At 38.0% G+C, this 19,101-nt stretch overlaps 1 protein-coding gene across 2 annotated transcripts in view; it reads left to right on the top strand.

Moving 5' to 3' along the window:
• The window catches only part of LOC150089925 (uncharacterized), a 123,504-nt gene that overhangs the window by 43,595 nt on the left and 60,808 nt on the right, over positions 1–19,101 (top strand). The window contains exon 1 of one of the 2 annotated variants that reach the window (XM_090368903.1): positions 626–1,113. The exons of the other annotated variant lie outside the window; for it this stretch is intronic. Within the exon in view, the coding sequence (XP_090225029.1) occupies positions 1,021–1,113 (93 nt within the window). The 5' untranslated portion in view covers positions 626–1,020. Of the gene's footprint in view, positions 1–625; positions 1,114–19,101 lie in introns of those variants that run through there. 2 annotated transcript variants of the gene reach the window in all.

Genomic DNA, 19,101 nt, shown 5'->3' with positions numbered 1-19,101 from the left:
GCACCCATGCTCTTATACATTATGAAAAAATTAGGAAGTGAATTTTATTTGGATGGATAAAGGGAGTTAAGAATTGAACAAACGAAATCGATTTATGTAGCCACGTTTGTTAAAAAAAATTGTGGATTCGATTCGTTAAAGATTTGATTCCCCCTTCCCGTTGGGTCCACACATAATAAATAGTCTTTGGTGGCGTTTCAAGCCATCGCCAGCCAAGCGTTATAAGAGCTCGTTTATCAACACTTTACTGAAAAGGTTAAAAACCTCCTTGTAGTTTTGAACTTGGATCGCTCCTTGCCCAACCATACAAAACAGTGTCATAAGTTATGGATTCCGATTGCCTGTAGTGTAAAGAATCGTGGGTCGAATGTAATTGTTGAGAATGTGCAGAGCCGTACTCCATCGATGTAGGACTTCGTCACGCTATTCTACTGCCACGAGCGGTGAACCACGTGGCTCGCAATCGATCACATTTATTCTCGGAAACTCACGAAGGCACAACTAAAGCACCACCCTCACGTGACATACTCGATTTGGTTTGCGCTGTTGCACGTTCTTGCGATGTGTGTGTTTGAAAGCGACGTCATTCTTGCTTTCTCCACTCTCCCACTCAGGAGAAGTGAACTCGCCTGTGCTTCTCTGCCTGAGGCCACAATTACTCGCTAGCCTCCCTTGCGCTTGAACGTGTGTAGGCTTCGCCACAACCTGCTCTCCATGTATACTGGCATCAGGTGCGACTTCAGATAGAAGCCGCGGGACGTTCATTCATTCATACCAGCGATTACCGAAGTGTAGAGAAGCCCTTCCCACACACGGATCGTCGTAGACCTAAGCGCCGCAACTAACTTCCCGCTGGAGGTGGATACCATACACTCCATTGACATAACATTCTTGGCGAGGTGTCCTGAACTACGAGCGGAAGTTGAGAAACGTTTGTACTCGTTGCTACACCACAAGGGGTCCCAACTTTACACCGCTGGCGGTGTTTTCCAGCCATGATTATTGACTGTGTCAGTGGAGATGTCGGGCTTGTTAGGAAAAATCCCAAAGCTAACCCTTAAACTACCCACCGCATTTGGTAAAACAGGTCGCACGCTGTCAGAATGCCCTTTGGTAAGTGCCAACTTAAGTCCCCGTTTGCTTTCTAAATTCTTGTCCACTGATCATTAAAAAAAAAAAAAAAAAGTTTTAAATAATTATTAATGTAACAACTCCAACTTATTTTTAGCAATTATTATTCAAAGCTATTAATGCATTACTTGAATTGCTGTAAATGCAATGATATTATGTTTTTAAGTTATATTTAACTAATAATAATAATCTTTCTGTTTATACTACGAGACGACCAAACGGTCAGAGGAGTTCACAAGACAGACAGAATACAAGAAACAGCACATATTTAGCAGTCACGGGCTTGAACCCCGATTACTCAATTAACGTGTGCTTATGCACCCGCGCTCCTGACCAATCGGCTATTTTTTCTTATTTTTTTTTTTCCCGGTTGATAAGGAAAATCTCTTTCAGATGTTTAATTAAAAAGTTCAGTTTGCAATAGTCAGGAGCAAGAAATTGCATATAGAGGGGGGAAAAATCTGTTTATACTTTTGCACGACCACCAAAGTTCAGAGGAGCATTTTGCAGTAATACCATTGGTGCTGCAGTTAGGCGGACTCAAACCATGGTCAACTCAATCGCGCGTACTACTGCACCGCTCCGGTTTTTTTTTTTTAATTCACATTGCACCTGCGTAAAACTGGATATCAGTTCTTGTAATGTTCTTTTTGCGTTTTAGTATGGCTGAAATTGAACGTGGCTTAGTTTTGTTAGGTTCTTGGAGTTCTTAATTATAACAACTCCTTCGATGGATAAAATATACGATGATGAAATGTGCTAATGGATTTTTCGAATGAGGATTCTATTCGTAGGAGATGTGGGTCATTGTAGCATGATGCAAAGAAAACAGATCTGTAGTGTGTTGGTGTTCGTCACACACGGATTACAAGAACTGCAATGTACATCAGATAAGATAAGACTTCAAAAGCATGTACAAAATTCTCCGACCTCGTTTGGGAGAGTTCATAAAGCATAGCATCATTCAAGCCTACAGAACACGAACGCTGTAAAATCCTCGGTGCGCGTGTTTGTAATTAATGCTAGCAGGAAGCCCGTATTAAAATGTGGGAGGGGACTTAATTTGTCACGAATTTTGCAAGTAAAGCAATGCTTTTAGCTATAGTCATATATGGCTGTGACATCATTCCGGTTTCAGGATAGGACATATAAAAGTGAGCCTCTGTCGAAAAGTAACGTTGAAGTGTCGGGAAAAAATCACTTATTTTTCTGCACATTTCAACGCCCACAGGATTTTTCTTTTGGGGAAAAAAAAATTCAGAGCTGCTGTTTTGAGAAAATTGATCAATTATTTTTTAAAATCTTATTTTGATTATCTTTTTTGTTGGGGGGACTGAAATCCGTTAGTTCCCCCCCCCCCCCCGTGTGCACTTCCATTTCAGTCTTATTTCTTGAAAAACAACTGTTTAATGTTTTTCACAATGCATTCCAAACTTTTTTTTTTATTCCAAAACATTATCCACATGCCAAAAATAATTCGAAACTCCACCAATTTTATTCTTTATCTTTAAGTTAATGGTACGCAACTTACTCAGTTTCCGGCTAAAAACATGTAAACGAAGTCCGCCGCAGCCGAGTGGTCAGCGCGAGAGATGCACAAGAAGGTGCTTTGAGAGAAGGGTTCAAAGCCCGTGACTGCTAAATACGGTTATGTTTCTTGTATTCTCTCTATCTTGTGAACTCCTAACCTTTGGTCATCCCGGAGTATAAACATAAAATTTATTTTATTTGACTTTAGATGCATCTAGAGTTCTTTGGTCGCAGAGTATGAAACAAAGAAATAAGTCGTAATTTTTTTTAACGCAAAAATAGTGGGGTGAGGCAATGCAAATATAATGTCAAAATCTTGTGACACCCACTTTGGAAAGTTCACCATTAGAGCTTGTGTCGGCTTATACAGCATCGTGTGAAAAAAAAAAAAAAAAAAAAAACGTGATACCGCCATATGAAGCAGTAGATACCTTCTTGAGTGAATAGTTTTGAGTAATCGAGGAAAATAACCCCCACCCAACAGACACTCACGTACCAAAATGGAGGGTATTATATAGGGGGAATGTTTTTTTTTTTTTTTTTTTTTTTATTAATTCTAAAAGCTGTCTAGCGAATCATGTAAATCGTGGTCACTAGATTCTGCAGTGGAGGAAAAGCACAAAAGCAGATTTCAAATCTGCTTTTGTGTTGCATGAATTCAAATTAACTTCATGAAATTTAATTGAGTCTGTGCAAGTTAAGACCTTATTTGTATACGATTCTACATACTTTCTATTGTGAAATAAATGCCCATCACGCTGGCATTGAGGATGGTGTCGACGTTGATGCAGAGTCCAAAACAAGTCATTTTAGCGAATATAAGAATTCGGAATGAGGCTTTATAGCGGAGTTTTCTTTAGCATTTACCTGACACTAATGCCAACAACACGACTTCGGAATCATATTTGTAGAAGGCACTTGAATCATTCATAGGACTGACGGCTCATCTGGCTTACAACTGTCAATAAATGTCAATGTTTTCTGCATGCTATGTAGAACTGTTGAATAACTATCAGTTATCCAACTTACCCCAGTATAAAATGGAAACAGCCAAGAACGCATGCAATGGTATCTTGGGGGCTCGGTATATAGCTGATTTCGGGAATTCCTCAATTTTATAATTGTTTAACAGCAGTGAACCGAAGTGCTCAAATGATTTTACGATTGGGTTGCAAAGCAATATTTTTAGCTTGTCTTATTTTTGTTATCTGAATTGTTGCCTGCTTATTATTAAGCAGAATGTTGTCTTGACTTGAACACGTTTTGGCATCATTATCGGCATCATTAAAGCTTCTTAATAACTGCGAGTAGTTCTCGAAGAAACAAACACAAATTATAGAAAGCCATGAAGGAAATTATTTTTATATTTACTCAGTTACTGAAAGTTCTGCATTGTGTGGGATACCCAGATGAAATATCGTACGTCGTTTCAGTTTTTAAACTCGAATATTAGTTAAGATACTAATTTCGTAAGCAGTGACGCATGCGTGCCATTAGCCGCCTGCACGTGACATGGGTATCTATGAATGTTTCTGTCCCCCCTTTCCCTGATGGGGCGCCTTTGACAGAAGAACGCCCGGAAGCCGCCGGATAAAGCCGTGACTGCAAGTTCCATAAATCACTTCATATCTCTCTTTTCTCCTCTCCGTTTGCCTAGCCGCTATAGTCGCCAGCCGGCCCAGGGATGATTCACATCGCCCCCTATCTCCCACGTTTGTTGTTGCACGAGCCCGCTTTCGTCGCCGGCGCATTATTTCTGGCCGACACACTTCGCTGACTGGGGATATGGCCCGAAATTCAGTGCTCCACCTACTTGTGTGACTCATCCCCATACACTTTTTGCTGTGAAGATATTGGCTCTGTTTGCTATTGTTATGAGGTCTTCCCAACTGACGCTGTTTCCGTTCGTAATATTGCACAGCTGGATTCTTATTAATTCGGTGGAGATTCACGAGCTGCTCATGGTTATTAACGGGAGGGCCGGAGGAGAAATGATCAATAAGGAACATCGTAAACTGTGCTTCATGGGATTATTCAGTGAACGTTAGAAAACACCTTGTAAGCTTTAATGGTACTAAATTGCAGCTTTATTTGAATCCTGGGTTCGTTTCGCCGTTCTTGAAACGTGTATTTCTGTCCTTAAGAATCCTCCATCATTTAAACTTTTTGGGATAACGCAAAATTGCATGCTGCGTACTCTTAAAATGTCGAAGGATTTATCTACCATTAACATAAAGGAAATCACGTTTATTTGCAGAATTTTTATATAAAAAGAGGAATATTTTGTTAGATTTGAAACTTGAGTTGCCCTTCTGTTTAAACGACGACGATACGTCTCTTGGGGGAGAAGGCAGAAGGGAGGTGATGATTGTCATTCTATTTTTAGAATTTGGAATGTCCCCCTTTTTTTTTTCCCTTCATTGAATAACAAATAGCTACAGAATTTAAAACTGCACGTAGGCTAAATTGATCTACAAATTAAGCGAACGGTTTACATTTTCGCATTACATCTTTCGACGAACTAGCTGCGAAAATACCCTCGGAAATGGGTTTTATCTTCTCTTCATCCACCACCGATCGAAAATTGCAGGCGACACAACTGCGAATGACAAAGGCATTAGTCACCAGTTCTGCGCATGTCATTATGGGCTTTCGGGGGAAGAGGTTGTCGGGATTAATGAGGTTGTCCGTACGATAATTATTGTGCTGTAAAAGGATGAGGCACATTTCCGAAATCAAACTGTGTATTAATTTTCTTAAATTAATATTTTAGTATAGTTTAATGAGGGTTAATGTGTAATTTAAAAAAATTTTTTTTGAAAACATGTGAAGTTAAGCTGAATAGAACCTGAGATTGTTCAAAATAAATTAAAGTGAACTACAGTGTGTGTGTGTGTATACACACACAGTTTCTCTCCTCCCACCTCTGATCGGGGCTATTAGGAAGTTGAGAAAACCCTTGGTAAATATTTAAAGCAATGGGAAAAGAGGTTGGGGGGTGAGCGAAAATTGTATACGTATGGAAATATTTATCATTATTGGTGGTGGTGGACGGACATTAGTGGCAGGACGACCACTAATTTAATCTCATCTCTTATGGATACAATAATAAGTTAATTCTTAGATCCGTAGTGCGGATAGTGTGGGAAGCACTTTTGTATTATTCAATTTATCTGATATAATCTACTTTTGTGTTTGTCTGGATAGTTTTATTTCACGTTTTTTGATACTTGCGTACTTAAAAATGCAGTCTTTTAACAATAGAACCATTGCACCAAATAGTTGTATTCTTTACCATTATCAGTGATATCTGTAATATTATATTCAGATCTGGAGTCTGCATAAAAAAAAAGACAACTTCTGGAGAAGCTTCAAAGGACAACCAGATTATTGATGATTTCAAGTCAATGCACACATGAAGAACTGCTTAGAAGATGTGGATTGCATAGTTTGGCAATTAAACATCTAAGGGAAGATCTGGTTGAGGTGCAGAAGGGGTAATAATGAATGAGGGAGGTCTGTTCTGCCTCTTAGGTGATACAAGAACTAGGGGTCACAAACAAAATCTCAGGGAATAATGGACGGCAGGATCTCACTAAGTTCATTTATGGCCAATGAGTTGCTGAAAAACTAGAATAAGTTGCCTCTCAACGTCGCAGAGGCAGCGAGTCTTGCTAAGTTAAAAGCAGAATTGGGTGGTTACCTTTCGGAAATGGGAATAGCATGAATATATATTCATTTCTGTTTTATTAATTTGTTTATTTTCGGCTGATGCAAAAACAAAAGTCCGCTTACTTGCATCATTTGGCCTTACTTAATACAAACTTTTTTTGTATTCAATCATTATTACGGTGTGTTTTCTCTCCACCCATTTAATGGGTGGAGAGAAAACACACTGTAATAATGATTGAATGCAACCCTAACCGAAACAAAATACAGTACAGTACTTTGAACTGCAAAATTTGCGCTTGGCTTCAAAAACGTTTTTATAACTATATTGTATTGCATATTTAACGATATAAGAAGACTCTGAACCACCCGCTTCTGAAATGCATTTGAAGATATAGAAAGAATAAATCAGTGGTCTCCATGACTAAATGGAGGGGCTGACAGGATTCGATTTTCACTCATTATTAACAGGATTCGAACCCAATCACCTGGGTTAATCCTGTCAATAATGAGTGAAACGGCAAATGCACCTTAAAACAAGATAGTGAATGTACGCAGTGCGTTATATTTCAGGTGCATTCGATTTTATTATTTTATTTTTTTCATTTTCTGTGATTAATAAGACATGAAAAGTAAATATAGCTATCTCCCTTCCAATTACGGAATTGATAATCAATTAACTCGTGAACTATTATATATTAAATAATCAATAAAATCGTGAACTATCCGTAATAATCGATGGCACTTCAGCTTCAAGGTTGTTCCTAAAGGCAGGTTGTTCCTAAAGGCTCACCCCTGGGCCCGCTTTTCTCTATTGTTTACGTTAATGATCCGTCAACTATTTCAGTAGCAAGTAATCGTCTGCAACTATTAAATTTTACCAAGTTATGTATTATTCAATTGTTAGCAATATCCTGCTTGATTCTCACTCTGGTTCAACAAAAATAACTTGTTTTTAAACCGATTAAAATGTAAATTATCGCCTTTGCTCAAATCGTACAGTTCGATCTTCGGTCTTTACTGATTATTATATTGGAAATTCTCTTATCTGACACGTTCAGGGACTTAGATGTCTTCTTCCGATCTGATCTTCATCCATCTTGCCATGTCGATCTCACAATATCTAACTTCCAAACCTCAGCTTAATTAATTATCTTCTAATGCTAGTTTGTAATAAAACATGCACTTAGACACTAGAAATTAGTGTTTTGAATTTAAAGAACCGACTTTGCTCAAATAAAAGGCAAAAATGAATCCATTGCACAAAGAGAAATTATGATACGGGCCGTGTCATTTCTTTTTAGTCTGGTGTGTTTAAGGAGGACTCATTGAAAGTAAAGAAAATAATCCTGGCATTATTCCCACCGAACATCCGCTGCTACCACAGTTGCCAACAATGTGGGTATCGCTGTTGATGACGGAACCTCCCGTTTTGCGCCTTCTTTCGTGTATATATAAACTAACTCCCCACTGAAATCGTTCAAGAAATACTCATTTCTGCTTCCTGGTTCAAAATTTCTTGATCCAGACAGTCTCCCTATCGTTTCCACTATGTCTTAGGCGTAATATGCCCTTTCTCGTGAAATTAAGAAAATGCTTCGACAAGGACTTCTCAAATTTCTGAAATAACTCGAGTTTTTAAGTCACGTGATGTGATGGAAGTAGCTTTCGTTCCCCCCCCCCCCCACTTGCTGTTGCGCAAGATTGCAGAGAGCATAAGTATATAATACTTGAGAAGCACGAATTGTTTTAGAAAAAAAAAAAAAAAATCCAAAAGTGCTTGCAAACTACATAATAGACTTTTCAAACCATAGCTTTTTATTTTCAGTGTGCACGTAGCACAAAAGGCGACAGCAAAAATTTAACAATCAATCAAAAAAAAAAAAACTTGCGTTTTCGAGGATTAGGAATCGCATAAAGATTAATTCTCTAAGCGAGAAATGCTTTTGGGGTGGGGGAGAAATGGTCATTAATTCACTTGCTTCTGGCTCCATAACGCTGTGGATCGTGATTCAACTAATTTGCGCCTTTGCAGGTGATCATTAAGCTCTTGTTCTGTAGTCTTCTTTCTTTTATTGCGTCCTAGAACTTATCCTTGGAATGGCAAATAAATATAAAGCTGCAAACCTTACTTTCTGTACGGCGGCATTTTCTTTTGAAGGTTCTTACCGCTTCAATCAAGTCACCTTGAAACAGCCGCCTGCTCCTGGAGAGGAGGGGTAGAAAAGTTAATTACGCCATTCATTGACGGTTCACAAATCAGTAATATACTAAAAGCCGTCAGCCTTCCTCTTTGCTTCGCCTGAGGGAAAGATGTTTTGGTGTGCGTTCACCGAACCGGAAAGCGGGCAGTCAATCCAAATTGGTAGTAATAAGCGTTTGGCTGCAGTTGAATGGAAAGAGTTTCCTTCCCCCATTTCTCCTGGAGGCTGTGATTGTGTTTTTCTTTTGCTTTACTTTATTTTTTCTTTACCGCCACCTACCACTAATATGTCTCCTGCTGTCGCTTTTCGTCTTTGATTAGCGCCGTGGAGTGTTTGTTTAGAAAAAGAATGAATGGGGAAGGATGCTTCGTGGTGCGATAGCCATTTGGACAAGCCTTGGAACAGATAGGATGAGCGAAATTTGAACTCCATAGATACCCTTTGACAAGAAACTAAAATCCACAGAGAAAGTTGATTTCAGCTTTAATGGAAGGTCATGTGGAGCTTCCTACTGTAAGTTATGGTATGAAGGAGTTTTGGCCAATAAGTTTGTTAAAAACTTTAAAAAATATACAGGTATTTCTCGACTTTACGAGTTAATTCGTTCCTAGCGCGCGCTCGTAAAGCGAAAATTCGTAAAGCGGGAATTTATTTCCCATAGACATAGGATTAAAAATAGGGGTTACGTTCTCAACGATGAAATTAGTTAGCTAATTAGTTTGTTTAAACAATGATTGATTTATCGAAAGAAATGAAAACACAGCCTGTAAAATCGAGCAAATTATAATAATAGAGAAATTATTTACGACTTACAAATTTTAAAGAATGTTTTTATTCTTCGTCATCATCGACTAAATGCACACTCGTTGGTCACTCATTATTGGCTCGGCACTCGTTGGTTTGTTGCACAAGGAGTCGTCGTTTTCAGAAATGCTTCAAGAGGCATTTGTTTCCAAGATAATCTTCTCTTTTAATTATAACATTTCACGATTGCATGCATAAGCATTTTTTAACGGCACACACAGATTGCAACTAACAGGATTCGCGTGGAGTTACAAGTTTACGAAGCTTAAAAAAGGAATGAAGAGAAGATTCTGAAAATCTATTTACGTTTTTTATACGATTGAAGATTTCAGTAAAGGGGAAACATATTCCACCATAACGTAAAAAAAAACACACAATTCCAGCTATCGGTACTAGCAAATGCAAAAAGATGGAGTTTACTACCAGTTTATAACTGCTTGCAGTAACAGAAAAGCCCAATAAACCGGAAAGTGCAAATGGTCGTGACCTCCAGAAATGTGCTTTAGCAAAATATCACAAAGGTGTTTAAAATTGATTCTTATAACGATGAAAGTGTAGTGCATTTTAATGATTTGAATTGGTAACTAATACAATTTACAAACTACGCTCACGACCTTTTATATGGCCTTAAGGTCACGCTCGTGACCTTAAAAATGACATCTTAGAGAGATAAATAACTTTGTTATACAGCGAAAATTTCAACTTCCGAGATCTTGAAATGAATTACAAAAAAAACAATGTTCTTGGGTTCGCATTACGATATTTTAACGATACGATGGTGTCTCTGGAACTGATTGATATCGTAAAGCGGGGTACACTATTGTATAGCTACGCACGTGGTTTGGAATGCGGTATTTTTGAATGTTTAACATTCATATTTGTAATGTTAAACATTCATAAATTAATTTAATTTAAACATGAATGTTTAAATTAATGTTCATATTTTCGATTTTGTTGATACTTGTAGAGAAAAAAAAAAAAAAAAAACTCGTAAACCCGGCAACTCGTAAAGTGAGAACTGCTTATATATCCGAAATAAAATAATAGATGTCCCAATCAACATTAATACGAATCTGATTGAAACGACAACTAAAGAACAAAATTTACAACCAGTAACCGTATTTAACAGTCACATGAAATCGAACCACGGTTAACTGAATGTGTGTACTGCTGCACTTTGGCACTCACCACCCATCTGCGTCAAGTCTTTATTTAACCTATTAGATAGTTTTGCTAAATACTGTTGCTCCTTCAACGGTATTCCGGAATCTTAGATCTCTCATTCCACAAATTGTCCCAAATCTTAATTTGAGGTGATTTAACCTGTTATAATTAGATAGGCTAATGGGTTGAAACAAAACTCCGAATTTAGCTTCTAATAAGTTCCGCACGATTTACAGATCTTCTCAAAACAATGTCCGTAAATGTTGTGCTACGTTTGTTCTTTTAATTACGGTAAGTTTATAGCAAAAGTTTATGGTATGAGTGCTAATAAACTTGTACTCGTAGGGAAAAGCCGTATTTCATACTTAGCTTTAAGCAAAATAAGTTTAGTGCACCTATCTGGCATTATGGAGGCACGCCATCACGAGTTGCCTTGCTATTGCACTGCTCCAATGGAAAAGTTTGACTTTTATTTATAGTATCTGCCACTATCCACACTTTCAAGTACAATAGTTTAAGTATGAGAAAATGGTTCGGCTGCTTTTAACAATGGCATGATATTAGATTCGAAGATTTTCCCTATTACACATACCTCATCACACAAACAAATCTGCTGCAGAACCTATGTAGTTTTGCACCCACAGCACACATACTGTTTTGTCCCAATTGCTGTGTGCTTAATTCAAAACTAGGCAAATGCAATTTTAGGTTTGAAGTAATATGCCCTCAGTTGCTGTTATACCTTAAATACAACTTCTTACTCGGCTTCTTTTTCGGCGCCCTTTACTCAGGATATACTGTATACATACAGTATTATTATTCTTCTGTTTTTGGCGCCCCGGGGCAAGTGCCCTACTAGCACGCATTTAATCCGGTACTGGGTGTAGTAGTTTAGTCACTTGCACCATTTGGAAATGTCTGTGTTCGATTCCCGTCATAAACCGGATGAATTTCTGATGGCTTTGTCACTTGTTGTTTGAGATAGCTGGTGCCTCTCCCCACTTTCGAAAATCTGCCTTGAACACATGCAACCACAGACTTTTACACATATAGCCAAGGAAGGCACTGTAAAAACCACTGATAATAATACGTAATAACATTAGCCTGTATTATTCCACAACAGTTTAGCCTTCGAACTATAATATTTTTCTGCATTCACAGAAGAATATTATAGTTGCATCTTTATTACTGAATATAGTGATGTAACTTGCGCTTCAAAAGCTTTCAAAGGGTTTTGTGTTGCTCAAATGGGTCTAAAATATAATTTAAAATATTACCTGGCCGTTCTTGGAGGGAGAGAATGCGACAAAATTATTGCCTATAATGGAACATATAAAATGCTAATTGGCTGCATTAAAATAAAGCCAAACGTTTCATTTTTCATCGTGTAGTTATACACAGTGCGAAGCCGAAATATTATTCCTTGAGAGAGAGGGGGGGGGGGAGTTGGAAAAAATGCTTTGATGACCGTATGTAGTATTAGAGAATCCACCCTGATTATAGCAGGATGAATTCTCAGTGACATATTGGTTTGCCACACCCTCCATAGCCACACCCTCCATAACAGTATGGTGGTTTTGCCACTTGTGACTTAAGAGAGGTTTGGGTTCGAGTCCGTGTCATAGGCTAGAAGAATACCTAAAGGCTTTTTCACTTTGGGTTATAGGTGAGGGTGTGGCGTTTTCTCCGGGGGTTGGGTTGTTCCGGGTTTTTCAGTTAGCACAACATACCAACCGGCCGTGAACACACGCTACATAATGTAAAAAAAAAAAAAAAAACACCCCACCACTAGAGTTACAACAAGACTTTTCAAACGTTCTTGAAATTTTTCTGGCCCGACCACCAAGTCAGAAGTTTAATTATTTTAACAATGAATACGGTCCGTGACCATATTTAGCAGTCAGGCAAGGCACGTGTGCTTCTGCACCCTGGCGCTTGATCACTCGGCTACGCCGGGCCGTGATGATAATATATATATATATAAAAATACGGAACGTTTGCAGAACCCCCTGGGATCCTGTTGCAGAAGGTTCCAAGGAATACATTTTGAAAGCTACTGCCATAGACAGTTTCGAATCTTGCTTGTTTACTAATTTTGCATATTGAGATTCAGGCCTGATGACGCGATTCGTTAGAGCCTCGAAACGTCGCCAAAGTATTAAGTATAAACTGATATGATTCACTTTAATAAACATTTAACAATGTTTTTAACTTTCTTTAAATCATAAATGTATTTTTATTCCTTGAATTTTCAACTCTTGTATTACTTTCTTGCGTGTAACTCTTTCTCTAATAAAATTTACTTTAAAGTTGACTTCACTCACTCTTCTATAGTTCCTATGGGATTATGTTCGTGAGCAACAGGACAAAATAAAAGAAGAAAAGGGAAACTCTTAATGCGCTTATCTAAAATTCAAAAGTAACAAAGTATCTTTCCAATTTGTTTACGTCTTTGAATTAAACTCTGGATTACTCTGATGTATTCGAATTTATCAAGATTAATCTGAGTAGTGTAGAATATCATGCCGAAAAGAAACTTGCCGGTCGTGCAGCGTTGATTTGCAGGTGTATGTATATGCGCGCGTGCGTGTTGTGTCGGCAACAAAAAAGGAGGGAGATCTGCCAGAGGTGAGGGGATCGCATCTCTATATGGTGGAGGGGAGTACCTTAGAGACTGCGAACAGCGGCGGCATGGGGTATGTGTTCCCTGTAATTAAGGCGTGATCGCGCGGCATGCGTAGCCACAGGGCTGCTGAGGGAAAATAGGTACCGGAGATTGACTTTAATATCAACCTTTGCTGCTTTAATTTCTTTCGCCTTCTAATTTTCTTCACCCTTTCCTCCAAGGGAGGGGAGGATGGTCACTAACAGAAGTTACTTGGTTGGTAAGATGATGCACAAACAGTAAACTGACGCTTGCTCTTATCGGATGGTACGAATGTTTTTGTTTCTCTGGTGTTTTTGTCCACTAATCAGTAGAAATTGCAACATTTGAAATTCTTTTTCTCTCGCAGAGTTTATTTACAACACTGGTATATTTCTGAGAAAGGTTTTTTTTTTCTTTCAAAAATTGCCATTTAAAAATTAATTAAATTTTCATTGGACTTGTTATCAAATTAATCGCATGTAATTGGTCGTTATTATTATTATTTTTTAAATTCTTCATTAGGCGAGTTAGCATATACATAAAACGCCTGTTTGCCTTCACCATTTCCATTCGTCCGTCCTGCATGCAATAACTCGACTCCCAGTGGATGAATCTTCAGAAAATGTTATCTTTTGTTTCTTAGATTTGTCGAGCCATCCGACATTTCATTAAAATCGGGCCAATATAAGCCAGCAATTATTATTATTTAATTAATTTATTTATTTTCTATAAATATCACATAGGCCATCCGTATGCAAGTATTGTAGCTGAAGCACTGGATATTGTGCGTTGATTGGAGGAATGAATGGGCAGTACGAGAGATGCACAGGCTAAATGGTCTCGGTTCGAGCTTAAAAGTCGTTGATTTTTTTTGTTTTTTTTTGTTTTGTTATAAATCATGAATTATTACTATTTGCTAACGCAGTGTGCATATTTAAGTTGTGCTTTCTTTTAGCAAGAAAGTCAGATATCTATCTATACTATGATATTTTTTAAAAATTATTTTATGGAATGAACAACAGTGGTCATCTCTAGGGATACATAACCTCAAGGTGTGTGTCAGTGCCGGATTAAAGGCACGAGCTAGCAGGGCCCTTTCTCCGGGGCGCCAGTCTTTAAGGAGCGCAAAATTTTACAATTCATGAAAAAAAAAAAATATATATCCTTAGTAAAGGGGGCGCCGAAAAATCTTTCTGCCCGGGGCGCAAAAATACCTTGGTCCGGCACGTGTGTGTGTGAGAGAGAGAGAGACTTTTTAACTGACTGGAGTTAAAAAACGACGAAATTCTTTCCATATTGCGCGACTACAGTGAGATCGTATGTTGTCGTGTTGAAGAAGCATTGCTCTATTAAGGCCACCGTAGCCGAGTGGTCAAATCCGCGGGTACAAAAGTACACGCGCTTTGAGTGACAGTCTAAGTGACCATTCAAGCCGCGTAACTACAATACGGTAGAATTTTCTTATATTCTGTCTTGCGCGATCTTCTAACATTTTGTGTGTTGGTCAGGAGTATAAACAAAGATTTATTTAAGGTTTCCTTATTGGTTTGATTCTCTCGAGCTTAGCAGTGTATCTAAATATTAAATGCAATGTAATTGTTGTTTACTAAACTGAATTGATCGTGGTCCCTTTACTAAAAATTCTGTCTAGCATCTTCAGCAGTCACTCTGATTGTACTTTGTTAGAACCGCGTGTTCAAAGAGTCGTCCATTTAAAACTGTGTGTGTTTAGGGTCTAACGGCACCAGGAGTTTCCCCCATCTCCGTGACCATTTAAAACAGTAACATATAAATGAATAACTATAGAGAAACACTACTACGTCGCGCAAACTAGAAACTATTGGCTATATGAAAGCCCAGCTGCGCCACCTAGCGCAGTGATTATGAATTCAATGGCATTATTTTGCGTCCTCATAAATTCATTAATAGTCCTAACGCAGACTTGTTTTTACTTAACCTTATTTCATTTTTATCTGATAAGTGTACATTATCGACAATTTATTTATGTACAACAGTTTGTTTTATATATTGGGCGCCTCCGTAGCCAGGTGGGAAGGAGCAGCAGTGCGTAGCACATGCTTCTTGATTAGACCGGGGTTCGAGCCCGTCACCACCAAATACGGAGTATGCGGAAAGGTCAAGGAATGACCACCGCATATCCCGGAGCAATATGGCCTTAGTTGCTAATGCTCCTAAAAAAAAAAACCAAATAACGAACAATAATAACGAATTGTTTTATATTATACATTAATTCATGACAATTTAAAGTTTTTGGTACTAACTTTTCTTTACTCAGATCAAGAGGTGGTATGCTGCCATATATATTTGACCTGTAGCTCAGGTATAAGGTAATTAAAGTTGTTAAGTGTAAAACGTGAGTTACTCGACTCATTGGAAGGTTTCTAATGCTAATAACGATAAGGCATTAAAATTTTCACGACTTAAAAATAAGTATGCTTGAATGCATTAACAATCGCATTGTAATAGGAAATGACTTCACGTTGAACAAGCATATTAAAGTAATGGTTACTGTCGTCCTGTATAATTGCATACTGCAGTCGATGAAAGTTGCCGGTAGTTGACTTATTCAGGCCAAGCTAATACGAAAGAATGCGCACAAACGAGAATCTTAAAAACCAGTTTTACTTTCCATAACTACTTTCACAGAATGTGCATCTGTAAAAAAAAAAAAAAAAAAAAGGAGGGGGGGGGGTTGTTTAAAGTAGAACGATAAAAATAACAAGATATACTGTTTAGGAAAAGTATGATATATTTCTTTATACTTCAAAGAAAGCCGAACAAGCCATTCAACTGGATTTTCCGCTTTCTTTTTTTATGAACTAGGTCTACCATCAAACGTGCAGCACGATTAATAAAATGTATGGATGGCCGAGTCAAACAGACTAAACAAGGAGATTTCACATTGCTGCTGTTAATGTAATGTAGGCTAACTTCCGCAAGGCGTTTAATCTTTTGAACGCTAATAAAAAAAAAAGTTGGGTTTTTGTATAATAATTTTAAATAAATTAAACAAGCTCAAATGCCTTATTCAGTCGGTGTGCCTGCTCCCTTTTTTTAAAAAATTAGTCCTTGTGTGTGCAGCCATACGCTGTGATGATTTTCAACCTTTGAGTATAGAAAACATCTCTGCCCCATCCACCAAGAAAGTCTTCGTCTTTGCCAAATATAAGCAAATAATACTGATGTTTTCCTTTGATCGTCATAGATAGCTGCCTACCAACGCATCAGTATCATATTTGTGGAGCACCTTCATCAAAAGTTTCCTCGGTATTGCAGTACACAGTACTGCTCTCCAGTAGGGAAGTATATTGCTATTTATCACTTCACATTGCCTATATACCCACAAACGTGACTCCAATAAGAGTTGAAATCGCAGTCTGCTTAAGGGCATGCATTTTAAATAAATATTAATATACTTCTCCACTGGAGCAGCAGCCGTCTAAATATTAGATTTACGCATTTGTAGCAAACTTAATTTGCTTACAGCCGCTTACAAACCTAAGCCCTTTGTACCAACCTGTACTATGTTATGCTGCAGTTGTCGTAGCTTGAGGCTTTGTCCTAAATATTTATCCTCTGGTGGAATGTGACAATGGTTGCTCATTGATATCTTTACTAGGGCAGTAAATTCCAGCCATTTCTACTGAAGATTACAATTGGAGCACTGGTATTAAATGCAAACGTAAGGGAAATGCATTTTCTGGCGTGTAGTAATTTCATATCGTATTTATAACTATAATTTTCATTCTATTGTAAGTATTTAATGAAAATACAGATTTGGATTTCATCGGGTTTTTCACTTGGACGGTAACCCATGGTTGAATGCGATTCTCTGTTCCTTTCTCTTTGTTTTCATACAAACATATATCTGAGAAATTATAGTGAAAAATAAATTATTCTTAAATATTTATAAAGTGCAATCTTCCAGATTTTGATTTATTCAATATAAACCATTTTATTTATGAATAAATAAATTTCTCTTACGTATAGTATAATTTGTTTAGAAGTCACGATGGTTGTGAAATTAAAGTTTTATGAACTGTACTTAAAATATTTTATTAACTTTATTTCATTACCATGTCGCTGGCAAGATACAATAGATGGGAATTCACAGATAGCATACGAAATATATTAAGAAGAAATGAAAAACAAAGCATGTAATTCGGAATTCCATGCTTTGTTTAACAGCATTAAAAGTTCTTGTACATTTGAAGAGTTTATTTTTTTATGAAGAGTAAGCCAGTGTGTCCATAATACATGGAATAAATGCATTGGCCTGCGTGAGCAGTTAACAGTATGGCTTATTATATGGTTCTTGCTGAAGTTACGTCATTCGTAGAGGCATCGACGTAACGGCAGGTTTTTGGTACAAGTACAGTACGGTGGAATCTGAGAAGGGTAATAGTTGCAGGTGTGCCAAAGAGAAGGAATCAAATAAGAAAAGCCAGTGACCCAAAGTTCACCATCCATCTTATCGTTAAGTCGATGGTATCGTTTACCAGCGGAAAGTTAGATCACATTTTAACCGGCTCGCGTTACTCGAATAAAATACTGTATTTTATTGGAGACTTTACGCAGTTGCTGTGTTTAATACATTTAAATAGAAGGCCTAAAAAATATTTATTTAATATAATTTTATTTCGTTGAATAAGATCAAACGAGACTGTATCGTGGTACACTCGTTTGAATTGACCATGGATCAAGTTCACGTGACTGCTAAATATATGCCATTCTTACATTCTATGTCATGAACTCCTCTGATCCTATATGGTAGCCCTGGAATAAAAATAAAATTTATATATAAGAACCTACAGTACTGTACTTTAGTTTCGAAGACATACTGCGGCTTTGCTGCCAACATGCCATTTGGTGATCTGAACTGGGTACTCAAACCAGGTTCCCTTTAAAACCCCAGGCAGGAGACTAGTCTGTCTCCTCCCCTCCCTGTCCCCCGATACCTCATCTAGTGGGGCTCGTCCCCACTGACCTCTTTGGGGATGTCTACTCTGTCGTCCCCATCCTTCTACCTGTTTCTCTCCAGCCTTCCCCCCATACTCTTAACTAAACCGACCGAGTACGCCCCTAACAATATGCCGCCAAATTCTAATCAACGTCTAAATTCAACCGCTTTCTCGTAAACATCTTTCGGCCTTTCCAAATTTTAGTGTTCACCCTCTCTTTTTTTATATATAGTCGGAAATTAAGTGGCGCAGCCTGCCTGCCAGAGTATTTAAATAATCTACCTGGTGCCTGATCTTCCTCCTCGCGGCAAAGTGTGGGCAACGGTGGGTCCCAATAGGGGCCCAACAACTAAATGGTCAGAGAACCAACAGAACATAACACTACACAACAAACCACTCCCCACACTTAAATCTCTTGCCTCCACAGAGTTCTGTGTCATACAGAGTACACAACGCGGAGATGGGGGGAACCCTCTGGTGCCGTCAGACAACTAGCACACTTTACAGTACTTTAGTTTCCCAAACTGGATTGTGGAATATAGTGTACTATTATCTGCAAAATTATGGACAGGATTTCCAGCCAGTGAAAGAAGGTCATTAATATCCAGCTGGAAAAGAGTGGTAGAAATAATATAATTGAACCTTGCAGAACGCCAGCATTAGTTTAGAAGTTAGATAGGGAGCCATCCACCATCGCCCACAATTGAGGGATATGAAAGAAACTTGTTCCTGAATTGCAAAAAAAAAAAAAAAGTGGAAGCTTGTTTAAAAGACCTTTATGCCAAACACTTAAATGCCGATAGCAACTGTTAAAAGTTTCAGCAAACTTTTCTATTGAAAAGTTGGCTGAAATTTTCAAAGACAAGCAAATATAAGCAAAGATGTCACCAGTGAATCGACACTGATGTAATCCATGTTAGTGATCATTGATGAGATAGGTTTCAAAAACTAGTCTAAGAAATGGCTGTTT

This window comes from Mastigoproctus giganteus, chromosome 2, assembly GCF_048544385.1.
Source record: "Mastigoproctus giganteus isolate SK-2022 chromosome 2, ASM4854438v1, whole genome shotgun sequence".
NCBI lineage: Eukaryota > Metazoa > Arthropoda > Arachnida > Uropygi > Thelyphonidae > Mastigoproctus > Mastigoproctus giganteus.
The sequence above is the reverse complement of the archived record's forward strand: the minus strand, read 5'-3'. Positions and strand labels throughout refer to the sequence as shown.